General features: G+C 35.3%; 1 protein-coding gene across 1 annotated transcript; it reads left to right on the top strand.

The window, feature by feature from the left end:
• Positions 1-15,628: 15,628 nt before the first annotated feature.
• On the top strand, positions 15,629-16,054 carry LOC123662711. Its single transcript, XM_045597514.1, has one exon. The coding sequence runs from the start codon at positions 15,629-15,631 to the stop codon at positions 16,052-16,054; it is 426 nt and encodes a 141-aa protein (XP_045453470.1).
• The last annotated feature ends 1,607 nt before the right edge of the window (positions 16,055-17,661 follow it).

A 17,661-nucleotide genomic window follows, 5' to 3' on the forward strand; every position in this document is an offset into this window, starting at 1 on the left:
ACATTTTAGACAATAAGAATATAAATAAAAACGTTTATTTAGTATTGTATGTTGATGATTTAGTGATAGCTTGTGGTGATATTATTATAATGAATGATGTAAAAAATTATTTAATGAAAAAATTTCAAATGACAGATTCACAAGATATTAAATTATTTCTTGGTATTAAAGTCACTAGAGAAAATGATAAAATAACTTTGGATCAGAGTTCTTACATAAAATCAATATTAAATAAATATGGTATGCAGGATTGTAACCCTATAGGTACTCCATTAGAAACTAAACTTAATTATGAAGCATTAAATTCAGATGTCGTATGTAATGCGCCGTGTAGAAATTTAGTAGGGAATTTAATGTATCTTATGGTATGTACTCGTCCTGATTTAAGTGCAAGTGTAAATATATTAAGTAGATATACCAATAAAAATAATGAGGAATTGTGGAAATATCTAAAACGGGTATTAAGATACTTAAAGGGCACAATTAATTTAAAACTGACATACCGAAAATGTAGCAACTATGATAATATACTAAGTGGTTATGTAGATTCTGACTGGGGTGGCAATGATAATAGTGATAGAAAAAGCACTACAGGATACTTGTTTATGTTATTTGATCAATGTACGATTACCTGGAATACAAAGAGGCAAACATCAGTAGCTGCTTCTTCTACTGAAGCTGAATATATGGCTTTATATGAAGCCGTTAAAGAGGCATTGTGGCTCAAGTCACTGGCAAACAGCATTAATTTTTGTATTAAAAAACCTATGCCGATTTATGAGGATAATAATGGGTGTATTTGTATTGCCAGTAATCCAAGTAATCATAAAAGATCAAAACATATTGATATAAAGTATCATTTTTCAAGAGAGCAAGTAGAAAGAAATATAATTAAACTAAATTATATTCCCACAGGTCAGCAGCTTGCAGATATCCTAACGAAGCCACTTCCAGCTGTGTCTTTTCAATACTTAAGACCTAAAATTGGTTCAGAATAATCCATTGATTTATATTGTTTAATTTATAATTACTGTTATAAATGATTTATGGTCTGCTCAGGTTTTCCCTGGTTTTCCTGATCCTTGGCAACTTTATGTTCTAACTTTACTATTACCTATATTTTTTCTTCCACAGGTAAAACTTGCAGAGACAGATGGAGACGTATAAGAGATAATTACAGACGCGCTAAAAAGTTAAGGAAAACAAAAAGTGGACAAGCTGCTACAAATATGAAGAAACCAAAATATGAAGATTTATTGTCATTCCTTAACCCCTATATTAGCAACGAGGATGAAACTTTTTCAAATTTTCCACCAAATAATGTTTCCCAAGACTCAAGTAATGAGGATAATAGTCTTTTAGATGATACTCATAACCGTGATAGCACTGGTTCAAGTGCTGGTACTTCACAAAGCACTATAAGAAATCGTCCTGGTTCTTCAGAAGACAGCTCACCTCGTCTTTACAAAAGAAATTCCAGAAGCTTAGATACTCCACCACAGCTTTCACCAACATACTCGTTATTGCAAGATTATTTAGAAAAAAAAAATACGGTGCCAAGAAAAATAAATCAGACAAAATAGTTGATTTTTTCAAGAACTTGGGGGAAACTGTTTCAAATTTTCCGGAAGATGTACAAATTCGTGTAAAACGTGAAGTTTTTAAAATAGTTACCGATGCAGAGGAGTTGGTTTTCAAGGACAAGTCTAGACCACAATATGTATTACAATTATCTCAAGAGAACACATTGCCCATAATCGTTATTAATTCAAACGATGTTGATACGCAACCTCCAAACCAAATAATAACACCAACTTCAACAAACGTTGTGAATCCAAATGATATTGACACACAGGAAGAGATGTGTCTTGATGATAACGAATTAAATGCTTTTTTAAATTCTATTCAACAAAAAAAAGATAACCAATGAATGATATTATGAGCGATGGGTTTATAAGAGGCCAAACACAAAGAGAAGTGGAGGTTGTTGATTAAATATAGTTTTACTTCTCTAAGTTAGAAAGATTTTTGTTCTGTGATTTTGTGATAATATAATTTTGACATTATGTCTTCCGTTTTCTTTTCTTTAAAATGAAAACATACCGTAACTAGCGCCGCTGCTAACTATTAAAAAGACAAATACTGACGTACCATTTTTCGAATTAGCTTAATTAGAATTTATTTCATTGAAGCCTTGAACACATTCATGTACAAGTATTATGACTAAAAATTGCTAGCTTGATAAATATTTTTGACTTGGTGTATTTTAAGATTAAACTTTAAAAACGTAATAACTTAATTTATTTATAAAGATTTTTCTCGATTGGCGGCTTTAATGACGGTCTGTTTTCACCAAAACCACAAGATCCTAACGTACCACCTCACTAACAATTTAAGATACAATTTTCACAGGATTAAGTAGGAGGATAAAAGGATACTTAAGGAACTATAAATCAATAGGTATGCTATAATGAAACTTACCTCAAACACACCACAAGCCGCTCTTCTGGTCCGATAGGCTCACGAAAAGTTGTCGTTTTTATATGCAGATCCCCCTTTATTATTTCAAGTAATTGAAAATATCGATCAGGAGTCATACGAAAATATCCCCAAAACTTGTCTTTGTCTGCTAAAAGATCGGGAAAAAGATGATGGTATTCGCCGAATACCTTTCTCTTGGAACAAATTAGATGTATCCATATTTTACGTTTTCTTTTTTCACGAACTTCTTGTCTATGTTCAATAACTTCATCTTCTAACATCAGGCAAAAAAAAGAAAGTTCTTCGTCAGAGCTATCCATAACGTACTGTTGCACGCAAATTCTGGCAGTACACTGAACTCAAAATTCGTCAATGCACTGTGACCCGGCCCATCACAATGTGCTAAGTAAACATTTTGCGCTGCGCTGCGGCCCGCTCCACCCCGCTGCGGCCCGGCATAATGTGCTCGTGTGTGTGAAACAATTGCTTTTTTTGGATTCCGAGGTTGCTTATCGATTGGTTTTTGGTGAAAATGGATGCCTGTGTTACGTGTAACCGTTCACTTAGACGGCTTCGAAGACATATTCTCTCTCAATGTTTTTTTGAATCTCGACGAGATTTCGTGGAGCATATAATACAGGATCTACAACCGCCACGAGAGGTGAGTACTTTAAATATACCTATAATATAGTACGCATAATATTTTCAGAACGACAGAAACAGAGGTACTTTCTTATATAAGTATATCAGTAGACCAAGTAACCGTGTCAGTTGTTTTTTCTTCGTGCAAGCAACTAAACTAGTAGGCAAAGGCGGTCTTATCGCTACAAACGATCTCTTCCAGACCATTTTTATGAATTAGTATTTTTGTTTCTTGTTACAGATAGCATTTGATGGAACGAGATCGATCTGTCATGCTTGTTGGCACAGGATCGATCAGGAAGTGCACCACGATCCAGCACTCCAACCCGACCCTCAAGCTGTCGCTGCGATTCCTGTTCCGGGTCTTAGTAGGGTAGCAAATACATCACGGCGTTGTATGATAGATGATTGCAATAACTTGCAACTCTGCCAAATGCCTAACAGCATTAAGGTATATCTTATGAGTTATTACGACTTGCTTATACCCCCACTTGCACGGATATGTCAAAATCATTTGACTAACATATCTTTGGAAGACATATCTAATACAGTGACACGGCGTTATTTCGATTTCAGTGCTGACAATTATCTGGATATTAGAAATATCTATGTTCAGGCACGAGAACAAAGAACTCTAATAGATTTTGAAAATATTGACGAAATAACAGTGGAAGATCTTCATTTCTGGACTGGTTTAAATCACAATCAGTTCAATGAACTGCTTGATCAAGTACCGAGCCTGCGTAGAGGTTCAAATACACCACGTACAGACTTAGGTATTTATCTCGGCAAAATAAGGACTGGTGAACCGAGCATACGTCTGAGTACAGTTTTTAACAAGTCAAGACAAACTATTGACAGAAAAATCAATTTTACAAGAAGATATCTGTTCAATGATTTTGTTCCCCTGCATTTAGGACTCGATCACATTACACGGAGCGAAGTCATCGAACGAAATAGAGTTTTACCAAATTATATTTTTGGGAGTGGTGAAACACCTAAAGCTATTTTAATATGTGATGGTTCATACATTTTTATCCAAAAGAGCTCGAACTTCCTCTTTCAAAGAAACAGTTACAGCTTGCATAAATATCAAAACTTGATAAAACCGTTTATGATAGTATGTGGGGACGGATACATTATAGACGTTACAGGACCATACGATGCAACAACCTCTGATGCATCAATAATGCAGCAGATTTTACAAAACCACGACCGTCCTATGGAATTTTTTGGAAGAAGGTGACGTCTTCATATTGGACAGAGAAGTTCGTGATAGTATTCCTCTTCTAGAGTCATATGGCTATGTTGCACATGTACCCCTGTCTGTAACACGTGATGAAAGTCAGCTGACAACTGATCTGGCAAATAAATCAAGAAAAGTCACATTATGCAGATGGGTCGTAGAGACAATTAACGGTCGATTCAAGCGCGACTTTAAAATATTTAGACACAAAGTATTTAAACGCACTTTACCAATGACCATGAAGGATTTTAAGATAGCCGCAGCCATCATCAACTGTTTTCAAGAGCCCTACGAGGACCGTAGGTACACAAACCAATTCATTGATATAATAAATAATGTAAATAATCCCAATCATTTGTGTGATTATGTGCTTGAACACAACTTAAATCGACAGAGGGTGGCGTTTATACGAATGCAAGCCGATCTTCCTGAATTGGCAGACTTCCCAAGACTAACACATGAAGATTTGATTTTGATTGCTGTGGGCACGTATCACTTGAAAATCGCCCGCTCTTATTGCAGTGAGCATATCAAGCAAACAGGTGTTTATGAACTTGAAGTTTTTCGTCATCCCGAGTTAATACACATTAATGATGAAAACTGTGTCTTAATAAGATGTCGCATACAATCGAGGCACGTAAGAAGCAAGATCTATTACACCTACATTCTTTATAAAAGGGAAAATGGCAGGAATGGCATATCAGGATATTACTGCTCCTGTATTCATGGGAGGAGAACATTGGGCTGTTGCGCCCACGTCATGAGCGTTTTATATTACTTAGGGTGGGCTAGACATGAGGAGCAGTTCGCGCATCCCGCATCGTTTTTGGATCATATCGTGTTAGACATAGAGAATCGATGACTTTTAAGCGTAATTATTAAAATGACAAGTACATTCATATCGTGTTTTTAGTTCTATCATCCTATTACCTTGTAAAAGTAGTTGGGATAGTAGAGAAGTTGCCATAAAAATGTCATTATATACACTCTTAAACCACAACTGTATCTGTTTACTGTTCTTTTTATAGTTCGCGTCATGTAAAAAGAACGCTGGCCTTGAAGCTGCGCAGAAGCGATTTATCGGTCTATTTGGTGGTATGGGGTAGGGGACGGGAGTGTTTATCACGTGTCGCATGCTTGCCGGTGTGCTATTGGTTGGACAGTTCGACGTCGACTCAAAATATTATCCCGCACAAAAGTTTTAAATTACAAAATTCTCCATTTACTATTTATTTCACTAAAAACAAATATCAATTTATCATTTTAAACACATAAAAACTATTAAGATACGAATATCGAGAGTACAGATAATTAATATTTTTGAATGCGACATTTCAATAACTAAAAAATTTGTTATTGCTCTTGTTTAAAAAAAATGTGATTTTGTAAAGTGATAATTATTATACTTATTTAGTCCGAATTATTCGCACTTGTATTTCTAGTATTTTTTAATGTACCTACCAATAACCATTATACGAAGCCGCGAGTGAAAGCCTAATTAAAAAATAAAACAGTAGTACTTGTGCGTGAGTATACCCATGCGCAAACGCAGCACTCCAGTTTCTTTCAGCGTTCTTTTTACATGAGGCGAACTATACTAATACATTATGTTACCTCTAAAACCTCGAGTAGCAATGTGGCGCAGATGTTAAAATTCAAATAGCAATTTCACACATATAGCCACTGATTTCGATGATGCCCTCTATGTAATATTTAATTACTTATTTTTACCTATATTTTGAGTTACATTTCTTTTGCGCCGGGCCTGGGTTTTATTCTCATACTTCATGAGCATTGTCCTTTAATCAATTTTACTACAGACAGCCCTAAGCCTGGAAAGTATGAATGAAAGTTCGTTGATCTATAACGCTTCATGAGATATTATTTTATTCTTTCGTGTACAGCGCGTTGCGAGTACTTACAAAATTGCGAGATAACTAGCATGCTGCCAGAAAAAATGATAATGGCTCTGCGTTTATACTGCGGTCAAGTTTTATAACAACGTGTTATGATGATAGCGTATAAAACAACAAGCTAGAAAAATATAGGCAAATTCTCATGAGCTCTCACCGAAACTCGCAATCTGCACTCGATAACTAATTCGAAACCTTCCTTTTTGTCGAACTGACTCTCCCCGCTATTAAGAATTTGATTTAATCGTATTCACCTTTTAAATACAAGTTTGACAGCTCGCACAAATATTGCTATTAAAAAAAAGGTTAAATATTCTAGTTTTTTTTTTAATTTCTAGTAAGTCCCAAAGGCATTATTTCAAATTCTCACTTGTCAAGCATAAAAAATACAATAAAGGCGTGAAACAAATAAAACGTATTAATAAAACTAAAGTTGGGATAATCTTTGATAGATGCTGTTGACGCCGACTCACAAGTTGATGCAGTGTACATGGACTTTTCTAAAGCCTTCGATAGGGTGAATTAACGATTATTACTCACAAAACTGACTAATAACGGTGTTACGGGATCCCTTTACAATTGGTTTCAAACCTACTTACATAATAGAACTCAGTATGTAGTCGTCAAAGGTTTTCATTCACAAACTTACGCTGTCACTTCAGGAGTACCCCAGGGCTCGAATTTGGGCCCGTGGTTGTTCAACGTTTTTGTTAATGATATTCTTGATAACGTTAAACATAGTAGTGCATTCTTATTTGTTGATGATTTAAAGTTGTGTAAAATTATAAAAGCTTTATCTGATATTGACTTACTACAAGAGGATATCAATGCTATTTCTACTTGGTGCTCCACAAAAAATATGTCACTTAATATAAAAAAATGTAATCACATAAAATTTACACGTAATATTGCTAAGATTCAATCTAAATATCATTTGGATGGCAGTACAATAGTTGAGGTAGATGCAATAAGAGACTTGGGTATCCTCTTTGATTCAAAACTTACATTAGTTTCCCACATAGATGCCATTGTAACTAAATCATCAAAAATGTTAGGTTTTATAATCAGGAATAGTAAATTTTTCAAAAACTCAAAAACTAAAAGAGCTATTTATAATGCGTATGTAAGAAGACTAGCCCGTTGGCGCAGTTTGTAGTGACCCTGCTTTCTGCTCCGAGGGTTGTGGGTTCGATTCCCACCCGAGTCTGGGTGTAATATAAATATTTATTTATATATTTATATATGTATTATTTATAAGTATGTTTATCGTGCTGTGTGGCTACGGCACTAAAGAATTTAGCCACCCCCTCTCTTCCCGTGGGTGTCGTAAGAGGCGACTAAGGGATAACAAGGTCCCACAACCACCATGGAACTTAAGAAGCCGACCGATGGCGGGATAACCATCCAACTGCTGGCTTTGAAATACACAGGCCGAAGACGGGCAGCAGCGTCTTTGGTACGACAAAGCTAGTACTGCGGTCACCAACCCGCCTGCCCAGCTTGGTGACTATGGGCAAAACACATGAGTTCACGTTATTTTTGGCGTAAACTTGTGGAGGCCTATGTCCAGCAGTGGACTGTATAGGCTGTAATGATGATGTTTATCGAAAAAAAAAATGTAGCTATATACCAGTCGGCTGTTACCTATAACACAAGCATTAAGTTGCTTATTTTAGGAACAGACGACCGTGTGTGTATTGTGTAAATATTTATTATTTATTCATAAGAAGTATACTCGAGTATTCTAGCGTGGTGTGGACACCTGGTTATAATACACATCAGTTACGAAATTGAACGTATTCAAAAAAAGGTTTCTTAGACATCTTGCTTTTTCTGAAGGGATCCATAAGAATCTTCACAATTATACTGAACGCCTCAAACATTTTGGAATGGATAGCCTCTTGGTTCGTCGTGGATTGCTTGATATGATATTCCTCTTTAAAATTTTCAGAAACATTGTCGACTGTCCTGTGCTGTTACAGGATTTTAAGCTGCGAGTACCAAGAGGTGCTTTAAAGAGAGCGGCTCGTGTCTCTGGCTTTTTCTATCAGCCTTTCGCTAGAACTAAACTCAAGCAGCACTTTTTAACCGTCAGACTAATTAGGACTTATAACCAGTTATGTGGCAGTGTCGATATTTATAATGATAGTGTCCAGAGCTTCAGGAAGAGCGTGTTAACCTTTTTAAGAGAGTCTAATAAAAATTAAGTTAAAATAGAAATTGTAAGTAAAATATACGCATTTAATTAATTTCATAGATTAAGGCATAGTTAAAGTTGGTTAATAGTGAAATAATTTCATAGATTTAAGCATGCTGTGACACCTTCATAGGCTGTACAACTACCTTATTTGTTATTTAGTGTTAGTATTAGATATAAGATTTGTTGTATTAGCTACTGGCTGTCCATAAATAAATAAATAAATAAATAAAATAAATAAATAAATAGACCTCCTTTGCTAACGCGGTCTTAGACAACAAATATATCTTGATGGGTACTAAGTCAAGCTTTCCTTCCGGCTGCCACTAGAGGTCACTGGGGTGATTTCTCACGTGCCTATTGAATTATCTAACAAAGAAATATAAAATATCATTTCTATTCGAAGATTTATGCGACGTATAACAGAAAATGGACAAATAAAGTTCATGCCCACAAAAACAATTTCTGTAACTTTTTCATGTCCCAGTCTGCCAAAGAGTGTGGACCTCAATAACTGGCGATTCGAAATACGTCCCGTCGGTAAAGCATTGTCTAAAGTGTTTAAGGTGACTGTACCTTTATTTATTATATGCATCATATGGCAAAATTTTGTAAAAATTCATAAAGATGCAGCATTTGTGGAGAAGGTCACAATTTTAAATAATGTCAGACTCCTTCCACTGCAGCCAGTTGCTGTGACTGTTCTGGTAATCACATTGCCATGTCCTCTACATGCCCTGGTAAAAAAGAAAAAATTCAGATTTACAAAGATTAATTTCAGAAAAAAGCTTTGATGACGCTTTAAACACCTCTCACTTTCCTTCATGAAACAAATCTAACCAGTTTTTATCTCATTTGAATTCTGAATTAATACTTAAAACTATAACAGAAGTTTTAGTAAAACTTACAGTGGCGTGCAAAAGTTTCGGGCCACCTTATTTTTCCTCTATAATTGATTAAATATGTAATTTTTTCATTCGTTTGTCATTCTAATATACGATATATCTTCTCAGTGACCGCGTCTTCGCGTTGACTGAGTAGAACATACGGGAAAAGAAATGAATTGTTCGAACCGATGAATATTATGAAATAATATCGAAACGTGCCACGGTGCCACTACCTTGTCAAAGACATACAAGTACTTGATTGGTATCAGGTACTTGAGGGTATCAGACATGACACTTTTAACTGAGCAAATATGCAAGCGAATTATTATAAAGCGTTCTCCTCGGAACATCGCCGTACGAGGTGAGATATCGTATAGAAATGACACCAGTACTGAAAAGACTGTAATGATAAAAAAAAACACAAGTGTGTATCTTAGAACTAGAAACAGCAAGCAATAATACATTTCATGTAAAGAGGGAAAAAGTCAGAAACGTAGATTTAATATTAAAGAAACATTATGGTGAAAGCCGGAGGGTTATAAAATCCTTAGAATACTACAAACAAGTTATATCAGAAGAAGATGAAATCATTGCTGAAGTGCAGGAAGACGAAAGTGACTTTTATAAATCTATACAAATAAATAAAATTGGAGTGTCTGTTTGTAATAATAAAATAACCGCTTTTCACTAAATGCATGTGGATGTATATACATATATATGCATATGTATACACGATACATATACCAAAATATTTTTTTACAAGGTTTGTCTATTTGTCTGTTTGTTCTGGCTAATCTCTAAAATGGCTGGACCTGGCAGATAGCTGATGTAATAAGGAGTAACTTAACCTATTTTTATTTTAGATTGTTTTTTATAATTTAGCAAATTGAAAAATAACTATTTTGTTCAATTCCACGCGGACAAAGTCGCGGGCGCAGCTAGTACGTAAATAAATCCTTACCTTATTTTTTACCCTTTACCTTTCTTTACCATAATCCTTATATTAAATTTAAAAAAAAAATACTGTATTTACACTATACCTGACATCGATAAACTGAGGAACTGAAATATCGACATTTTTATTTGCTTTATTGGTTACACTGTTACGTGTTAGCTTTTTTTGCAACAATTAATCACGCTTAAAAAAACCTATTTATGTACTATGTTTTGAATGGTTGTTAAGATTAAACAACCTGCAGGCCTAGCATGCGCGCCACGACAAAATTTTGTCTACCCCTTTTCTCGTATTATCTCTCTATGTCTACAGTAGCTAACATGCGTGCACGCGATACTCTTCTCGTTACGTCAAGAAGAGATAATCATTAAATTTTAGTGATCTGTGATATTTATCTCTACGGAAGCTAACATGACATCGTAATTTTGTCGAATTTTGTCGTTTTAGGAAGAGAAACTTCTCGTCTTCAATATTATCGACGAGAAAGACGATAAATAAAAAATAAATAAAACCGGGTGCCTATTTTTTGTATACCATGGCGTTTCCCTATTATAATTATATAATTTCGGTATACGAAGAGCGGGAAATGCGAAAAGTCGAGTGAAGTGTGCCATATAATGACACAAAAAACGTATTTGCGCCCTGTTGCTTCTTATTCTAAATAATAATAATAGTAATAATACTTTATTTCAGACCAAAGTATAAGTCGATATTGGGTTAGTACAACAAGACAAGACAACATTCAGAATAAAAAACAAAACAAAATTATATTAAAAAAATCAATAACTAAAAATAAAATTAAATAGAATAAAAGTAAAATCAATTTAAAAAAAAAAATTCAAAAAATTTTAAAAATTAAAAAAAAAAAAAACAATGCGTGATAGAATTACAATTATCTAATGTGGGACAAGATATAAAGCACAACACGAGCATATTGTTTTACATATATAATTAAATTCATTTACTAACGCCGTTTTATTTTCCATATTAGATTTTTTAAATTAGATATACACTTTTTATCTTAGCCAAAAGGCCGAGAACATTGTTAAATAAAACATGTGTCACTCGTTTGAAATTGGTCAATAACCTTGTAAATTCAACTTTACGACATAAGATATAAGAATGATATTCAGTTGGGATTGTGGTTGATAATGTTTCTCTACTCGACAAGGCGAAGTCTTCGGAAGAGAATTTTGTCTCTCGTAGTGCGCATGTTAGGGTAATCGAGAAAATACTCGATGTAGACATTAACTCTCTCTCTCTTCAAGAGATATCTCGTTGTATGCATGCTAGGCCGGCTGATCACGCTTATTAGTTTTAATATAAAATTAATATTTTTTCCTTTGAGATGTTTTATGAAGTTATAATTTTTCAGAAAAAATGTGGAAGGAAAAATTTAATAACCCTTAATAAGCCTAGGGTTTCAATTTTGATACCAATCTTTTAAACCGAATGTTCACATTACTATTAGTTTTTTTTTATAGGTTGGCTGTACGTATTTTGCTGTTGTATAATATTCTTACCAACGAAATTTAAAAAAAAAAACAAATGTTATTAATGTTTTATTTTATCTATGACATATTACTTGCGCGGCAAAGTGAACAGCGAAACACATTTTACTAAAAGTTTTGTTGAATACAAATTTGATATATTTTCTTTTTCTGTAGAATATAAATACTTTTGAGGTAAGTGAATATATTATTTTCGCTAAGATATAATTATTTTTTGCGAGTGCATGTTTTACTTGAAGAAACTAGTGCTATTTTTGTGGGTTTCAATTTTGATACTTCAGGCATTCCGCCCTACATAAAACCTACCTACTAATTCTTTAGGTATAAAAACTTTGAACTTCCCTTTCATTATTTTTCTGCATGGCTTGGTGTTGGGATTACTTTTATTTTTATTTTATTATAGAAATTTATCAAAAATGCGACCAGAAGAGATTGAGAGCGTATTGAAGCGGTTAGAAAATGGTGAAATTTCGGAAGACGATTCCACCGACAATGAAGATGACATAGACTATATGACATAGACTATTACTCGAGCCAAAGAGATCGTCTGATGGAGCTAGAAGATGAAGAGGATGTAGGTTATTTTCCCACTGACCCAGACTTGGATGCAGATCCGCCTGCAGCAAACGTAGATACCGACATGCAACATAATTTAGAGACTTTTGAACGAAGCCCAACTCCTACAACCAGCAGCCAGAACAACCTGCAAACTGCACCCTTCAACTCTAGAAACTTAGTGTAGAGAGAAAAGAATATGGACCTAGTCCAAAACGTTTTCCAGTTTGCTGGAAACACTGAGTATTCACAAGAAATTATGAACTTAGACACTCCTTTTCAGTTTTTTCTTATTTTTTCGGTGAAGAAATTTTGAAATTTCTAGTGGACGAGTCAAATAAATATGCCTTCCAAACGAATCCCAACTTTACAGAACCTTTAACTGTATTAGAATTACGTACATTTATTGGAATTCTTATTTTTACAAGTGTATATCATTATCCTAGTGTCAGGTCATACTGGTCAAACATTACAAAGTTTGAACCCATAGCACAAACAATGAATCGCAACAGATTTGATAAAATCAGACAAATTTTTCATATGAATAACGACTCAAAACAGTTGCCCATTGATCATCCCCAGCACGACCGACTGCATAAAGTAACACCAGTGATAGACTATTTGAACAAGAAATCTATTACTGTACCATTTGAGCATCGTCTATCACTAGACGAGCAAATGTGTTCCACTAAAATTAAACATTTTATGAAACAATACTTACCCAACAAGCCCCATAAGTGGGGATTCAAATTATACGTTTTATGCTCTCTATCTGGGTATGCCTACAGTTTTGAGATTTACTCAGGAGCTAAGGACATAGACCATTTACCTGGCGAACCCGACCTCGGAGCTGTATCGAATACAGTTATTCGATTGTTACGACGAGTACCAAGGCACGTCAATCATATAACTTATTTTGACAATTTTTTTTACGAATATTCCTCTGCTACATTACTTGACCAACGAAGGTATTTATTATCTTGGAACAGTACAGAGAAACAGGCTTGGAAAGTCGTGCAAGTTGCCGGAGAAACGGGAAATTATGAAGTCTAACGTACCCAGAGGAACATATCACGAAAATGTGGCCTCTCACGAAGGCCAAGAATTGTCGCCCATAAGTTGGAAAGACAACAAACAAGTACTATTACTTTCCACGTATGTTGGCGCTGAACCAGCGGATACTATTACCCGCTACGAAAAAAAACTTAAGGCCAATGTTCAAGTATCATGTCCTCGGGTCATAAAAGAATATAATGCACACATAGGCGGCGTTGATTTGATGGATAGCTTCATTGGTCGATATTGCATCCGCAGAGAGTCGAGAAAGTGGACAACGAGGCTCTTCTACCACTTGTTAGACATGACTGTCATCAAAGCTTGAGTACTATACAAAAAGGTAAACACAGTGAGAGGAAAACGTCAGAAGAATATTCTGAAGTTAGCAGATTTTAGAACTGAGCTTGCCGATACTTTATGTAGATATTAATGTCACTCGAAAAATAAAAGGGGAAGAGTCAACAATCTACAAGATACTAAAGTACCTTCTAAAAGACCCCGGACAGGTGTACAAGTACTACCCTCTACTGACGTGCGTTGCGATTGTATTGGTCATGAAAAAATATTTATGGATTCTAGAAATAAGTGTAATATATAACTCAAAAAGGGTTTAGTTCTAGTACTAGTAGTTTTGTCACTTCCATTGAAATTCGCCAACTTCTAGGTATAATTATATTTATGTCGGTATATCATTACCCTAACGTGAGGGCATATTGGTCAAAGTATGGTTTTACACATATTATGCAGACAAGGACGTTGAACCGCTTTGAAAAGATAAGGTCGGTAATTCATTTTAACAATAATGAAAATCACAAGCCAATTGGACATCCTCAGCATGATCGCCTTCACAAGATTAGGCCTATTATAGAGCGTTTCAACACCAAATTCATAAATGTTGCTCCACTACAACAGAGGCTTTCGCTTGATGAGCAAATGTGTGCTTCAAAAATCGGCCATTTTATGGAGCAATATCTGCCGAATAAACCCCACAAGTGGGGTTTCAAGCTTTTTGTGCTGGGCTCTTTATCTGGCTATGCGTATAATTTTGAGATATACTCTGGTAAACAAGATAATTGCATGTCACCCGATGAACCAGATCTAGGGGCTGTAGGAAATACGGTCATGTGGTTGTGTCGTCCAATTCCTCGAAGAATCAATCACATAGTAGATACTACGACAATTTTTACACGTCAATTCCGTTACTTTACTACTTGGAAAGTCAGGGTATTTATGCATTAGGTACGATTCAAAGAAACCGCCTTGGCAAAAATTGTAAACTACCAACACAAAAGGAATTTATGAAGGATTCTATACCTCGAGGTACGTATGAAGAACAAGTGGCCGATTACGAAGGTGTAGACATATCAGTCACTTGTTGGAAGGACAACAAGATGATGACTTTAGCGTCTACCTACGTCAGTGCTGAGCCCGCAGACACAATACAGATATGACAAAAAAGACAAAAAGGAAATCACCATACCATGCCCCAAAATCATAAAGGACTGCAATGCCCATTTGGGAGGAGTAGACCTCATGGACAGTTTCTTAGGAAGGTACAGGATCAGAATAAAAAGTCAGAAATGGTACCTTCGGCTTTTTTATCACATGATAGACATGGCGGTTATAAATTCTTGGGTGTTGTATAAGAAAGCTCATATAAATAAAGGGACAAAAAAATTATGAACATTGGAGAATTTAGGTCAGACTTAGCAGACACATTATGTAAGTATAAAAAGTCTGTCAAAAATAAAAGAGGAAGACCATCCAGTAGCAGTTTAGAAAAAGAATTTGATGCAAAAAAGCACCGAGGACCTATGAAGCCTGTTCCACCTAAAGACGTTAGAACTGATGGGGTGGACCATAATGAGAAACGGTGTAATACAAAAAATAGGTGCAAATTACCAGGTTGCAAGGGGTTTTCACGCACAGAATGCACCAAGTGTCAGGTGGCCTTTTGCTATACAAAGGAAAGAAATTGTTTTGCTGCGTTTCAGTTTATGTATGAACAAGACTTTTCATCACCTACCTAGACGCATAATGTTGCCAAAAGTCAACATACTGTTTTTTTTAAATATACTTTTTATTAATATCAAGATTTTTTTATTATTTTTCCCTTTATCTGTGACTACAAACTGACTGACAAAATCTATACTGAAATATTTATTTCATAACTAAATAAAAAATCATGCATTTAAGGGTTAAAGTGATTTCACCTCTTGAATCTCAACCGAGGGTGAACAATGCTGAATTTTGTCAATCAGAATCCCCCATCAGGTTAACTTATAAAGAAATAAAAGATGCAATTAAAAATATGAAGAGAGGTAAATCTCCAGGACACGATGGACTCAGCATCGAGCACCTTCAAAATGCTGGTATACATCTGCCAGGAGTGTTGACAATGTTCTTCAATCTCTGTACAGGACACTCTTACCTACCACATATGTTGGACACAATAGTTGTACCTATTATAAAAAACAGGACGGGGAACATAGCGGACAAGGGCAATTATCGGACTATTTCACTGGCAACTGTGATAGCCAAAGTATTTGACAGCGTGCTTGACTCTCGTCTCGGTGGATACACACAACTGAGAGTGCCATTTTTGCACTGAAGCACGCTGTCAAATATTATACTGATAGGAAAACACCAGTGTATGCTTGTTTCCTGGACCTGTCAAAAGCCTTTGACCTTGTTTCCTATAATATCCTGTGGCAGAAGCTTCGGGGGAGGGGCATTCCTGCGTCACTCATATCTATATTGTCCATCTGGTATGACAAACAGAGACATTTTGTAAAATGGTCAAGTGCATTATCTGAACAATACAAACTTGAGTGTGGGGTAAGACAGGGTGGTCTCACTTCCGCGAGGCTTTTCAATATTTATATTAATGAATTACTTGTTGGACTCAGCAACACACATGTCGGATGCCATATAGATGGTGTATGTGTAAATAACTTAAATTCCGCAAATGACATGGTGCTGCTGAGTCCCTCAATATGTGGAATTAGAAAGTTACTTGCAATCTGTGAAGGATATGCTGAGCAGCATGGCCTAAGATACAATCCTAAGAAAAGTGAGTTGTTAGTCTTTACAGGGAAAAATAAAAGTCCAACATGTGTCCCTCAAAAACAGTAAATAGTTGCATTTATCAATATTGTTTAAATGAATATCGTCGTCGTGTTCCAGAAAATATTATTGTTTGCATGCTCTGTCTCATTATAGCTATTTTGCCGGATAGCGCACGTGTATGCAATGAACACTTGGAACAAGTCTGTGGTTATTGGATAATTTATCAAGCTTCAGATTATTGAACAAAAGAAAAACTATATTGGCGACGGCATTAGTTAAGCTAAGAACTGAAGACAATCAATAGATCAAATGCGAGACTAGCAAATATTTTCAAAAATGGGATTTATTTATTTCAAAGAAAATCATACAGCCATCATAAATATAGAAACATCCTTAAACCGTGTAACGTTGTGCTGGAACGTTACTCTAATAAATAAGATCTTGTAGTAAAAGTTAAGTTTTTTCACTTTATTTTTATCATGCTTCTACTTGTGGCGCCATCTATCGGCATGTTTCAACACTTCGTGACTATTGGTGTTTCATATCGGCGTTTTTCTCTAACGGACTTGATAGATGCCGCTGATGTTTTTTGGTAATTATTGATCTTTCTTTAATAAAATCAATTTAATTGTAATTAGAAATTCTAAATTTAATATTCCTGTCTACTCCTTAAATTATAAAATAATTTAATATCTAAATTTATACTTAATAATTTATAAAAATACAGACTATGCTTACGCGTGGACTTTTGCTTGTCAATATTCCCGAGCGCGGGAAGGAGCGCCTTGCTCGCGTGTCTTTGTTTCTCTTTTTCTTTGCATTTCGTTGCCGCCGAACCTCGAGACCTAACCTCGACCCTAACTCGGCTTAAATCCCGCTGGGGTAAGTTCTCATGATATCTATTATAATTACATATTGCTGGTGTTCTTAACTTAACGAGAAAATTGTAATTATTTATTATTTTGCTAATTGTGACACTGGTTTCTGAATTGTTCTTTTCCTGACTCGGAACTTTCTTCGTTCCAGGATTTTTACTTTAAGATTTATATCTTTAATTATACTTTGCTACAAATCGAGTCACTGTCCTCGATTAATAACGGGCTGACTGATTACCGGCATTTACACCGGTGGAGATCTCCGCCGGTCATC

This window comes from Melitaea cinxia, chromosome 19 (genome assembly GCF_905220565.1).
Source record: "Melitaea cinxia chromosome 19, ilMelCinx1.1, whole genome shotgun sequence".
In the NCBI taxonomy this organism is placed as follows: Eukaryota; Metazoa; Arthropoda; class Insecta; order Lepidoptera; family Nymphalidae; genus Melitaea; species Melitaea cinxia.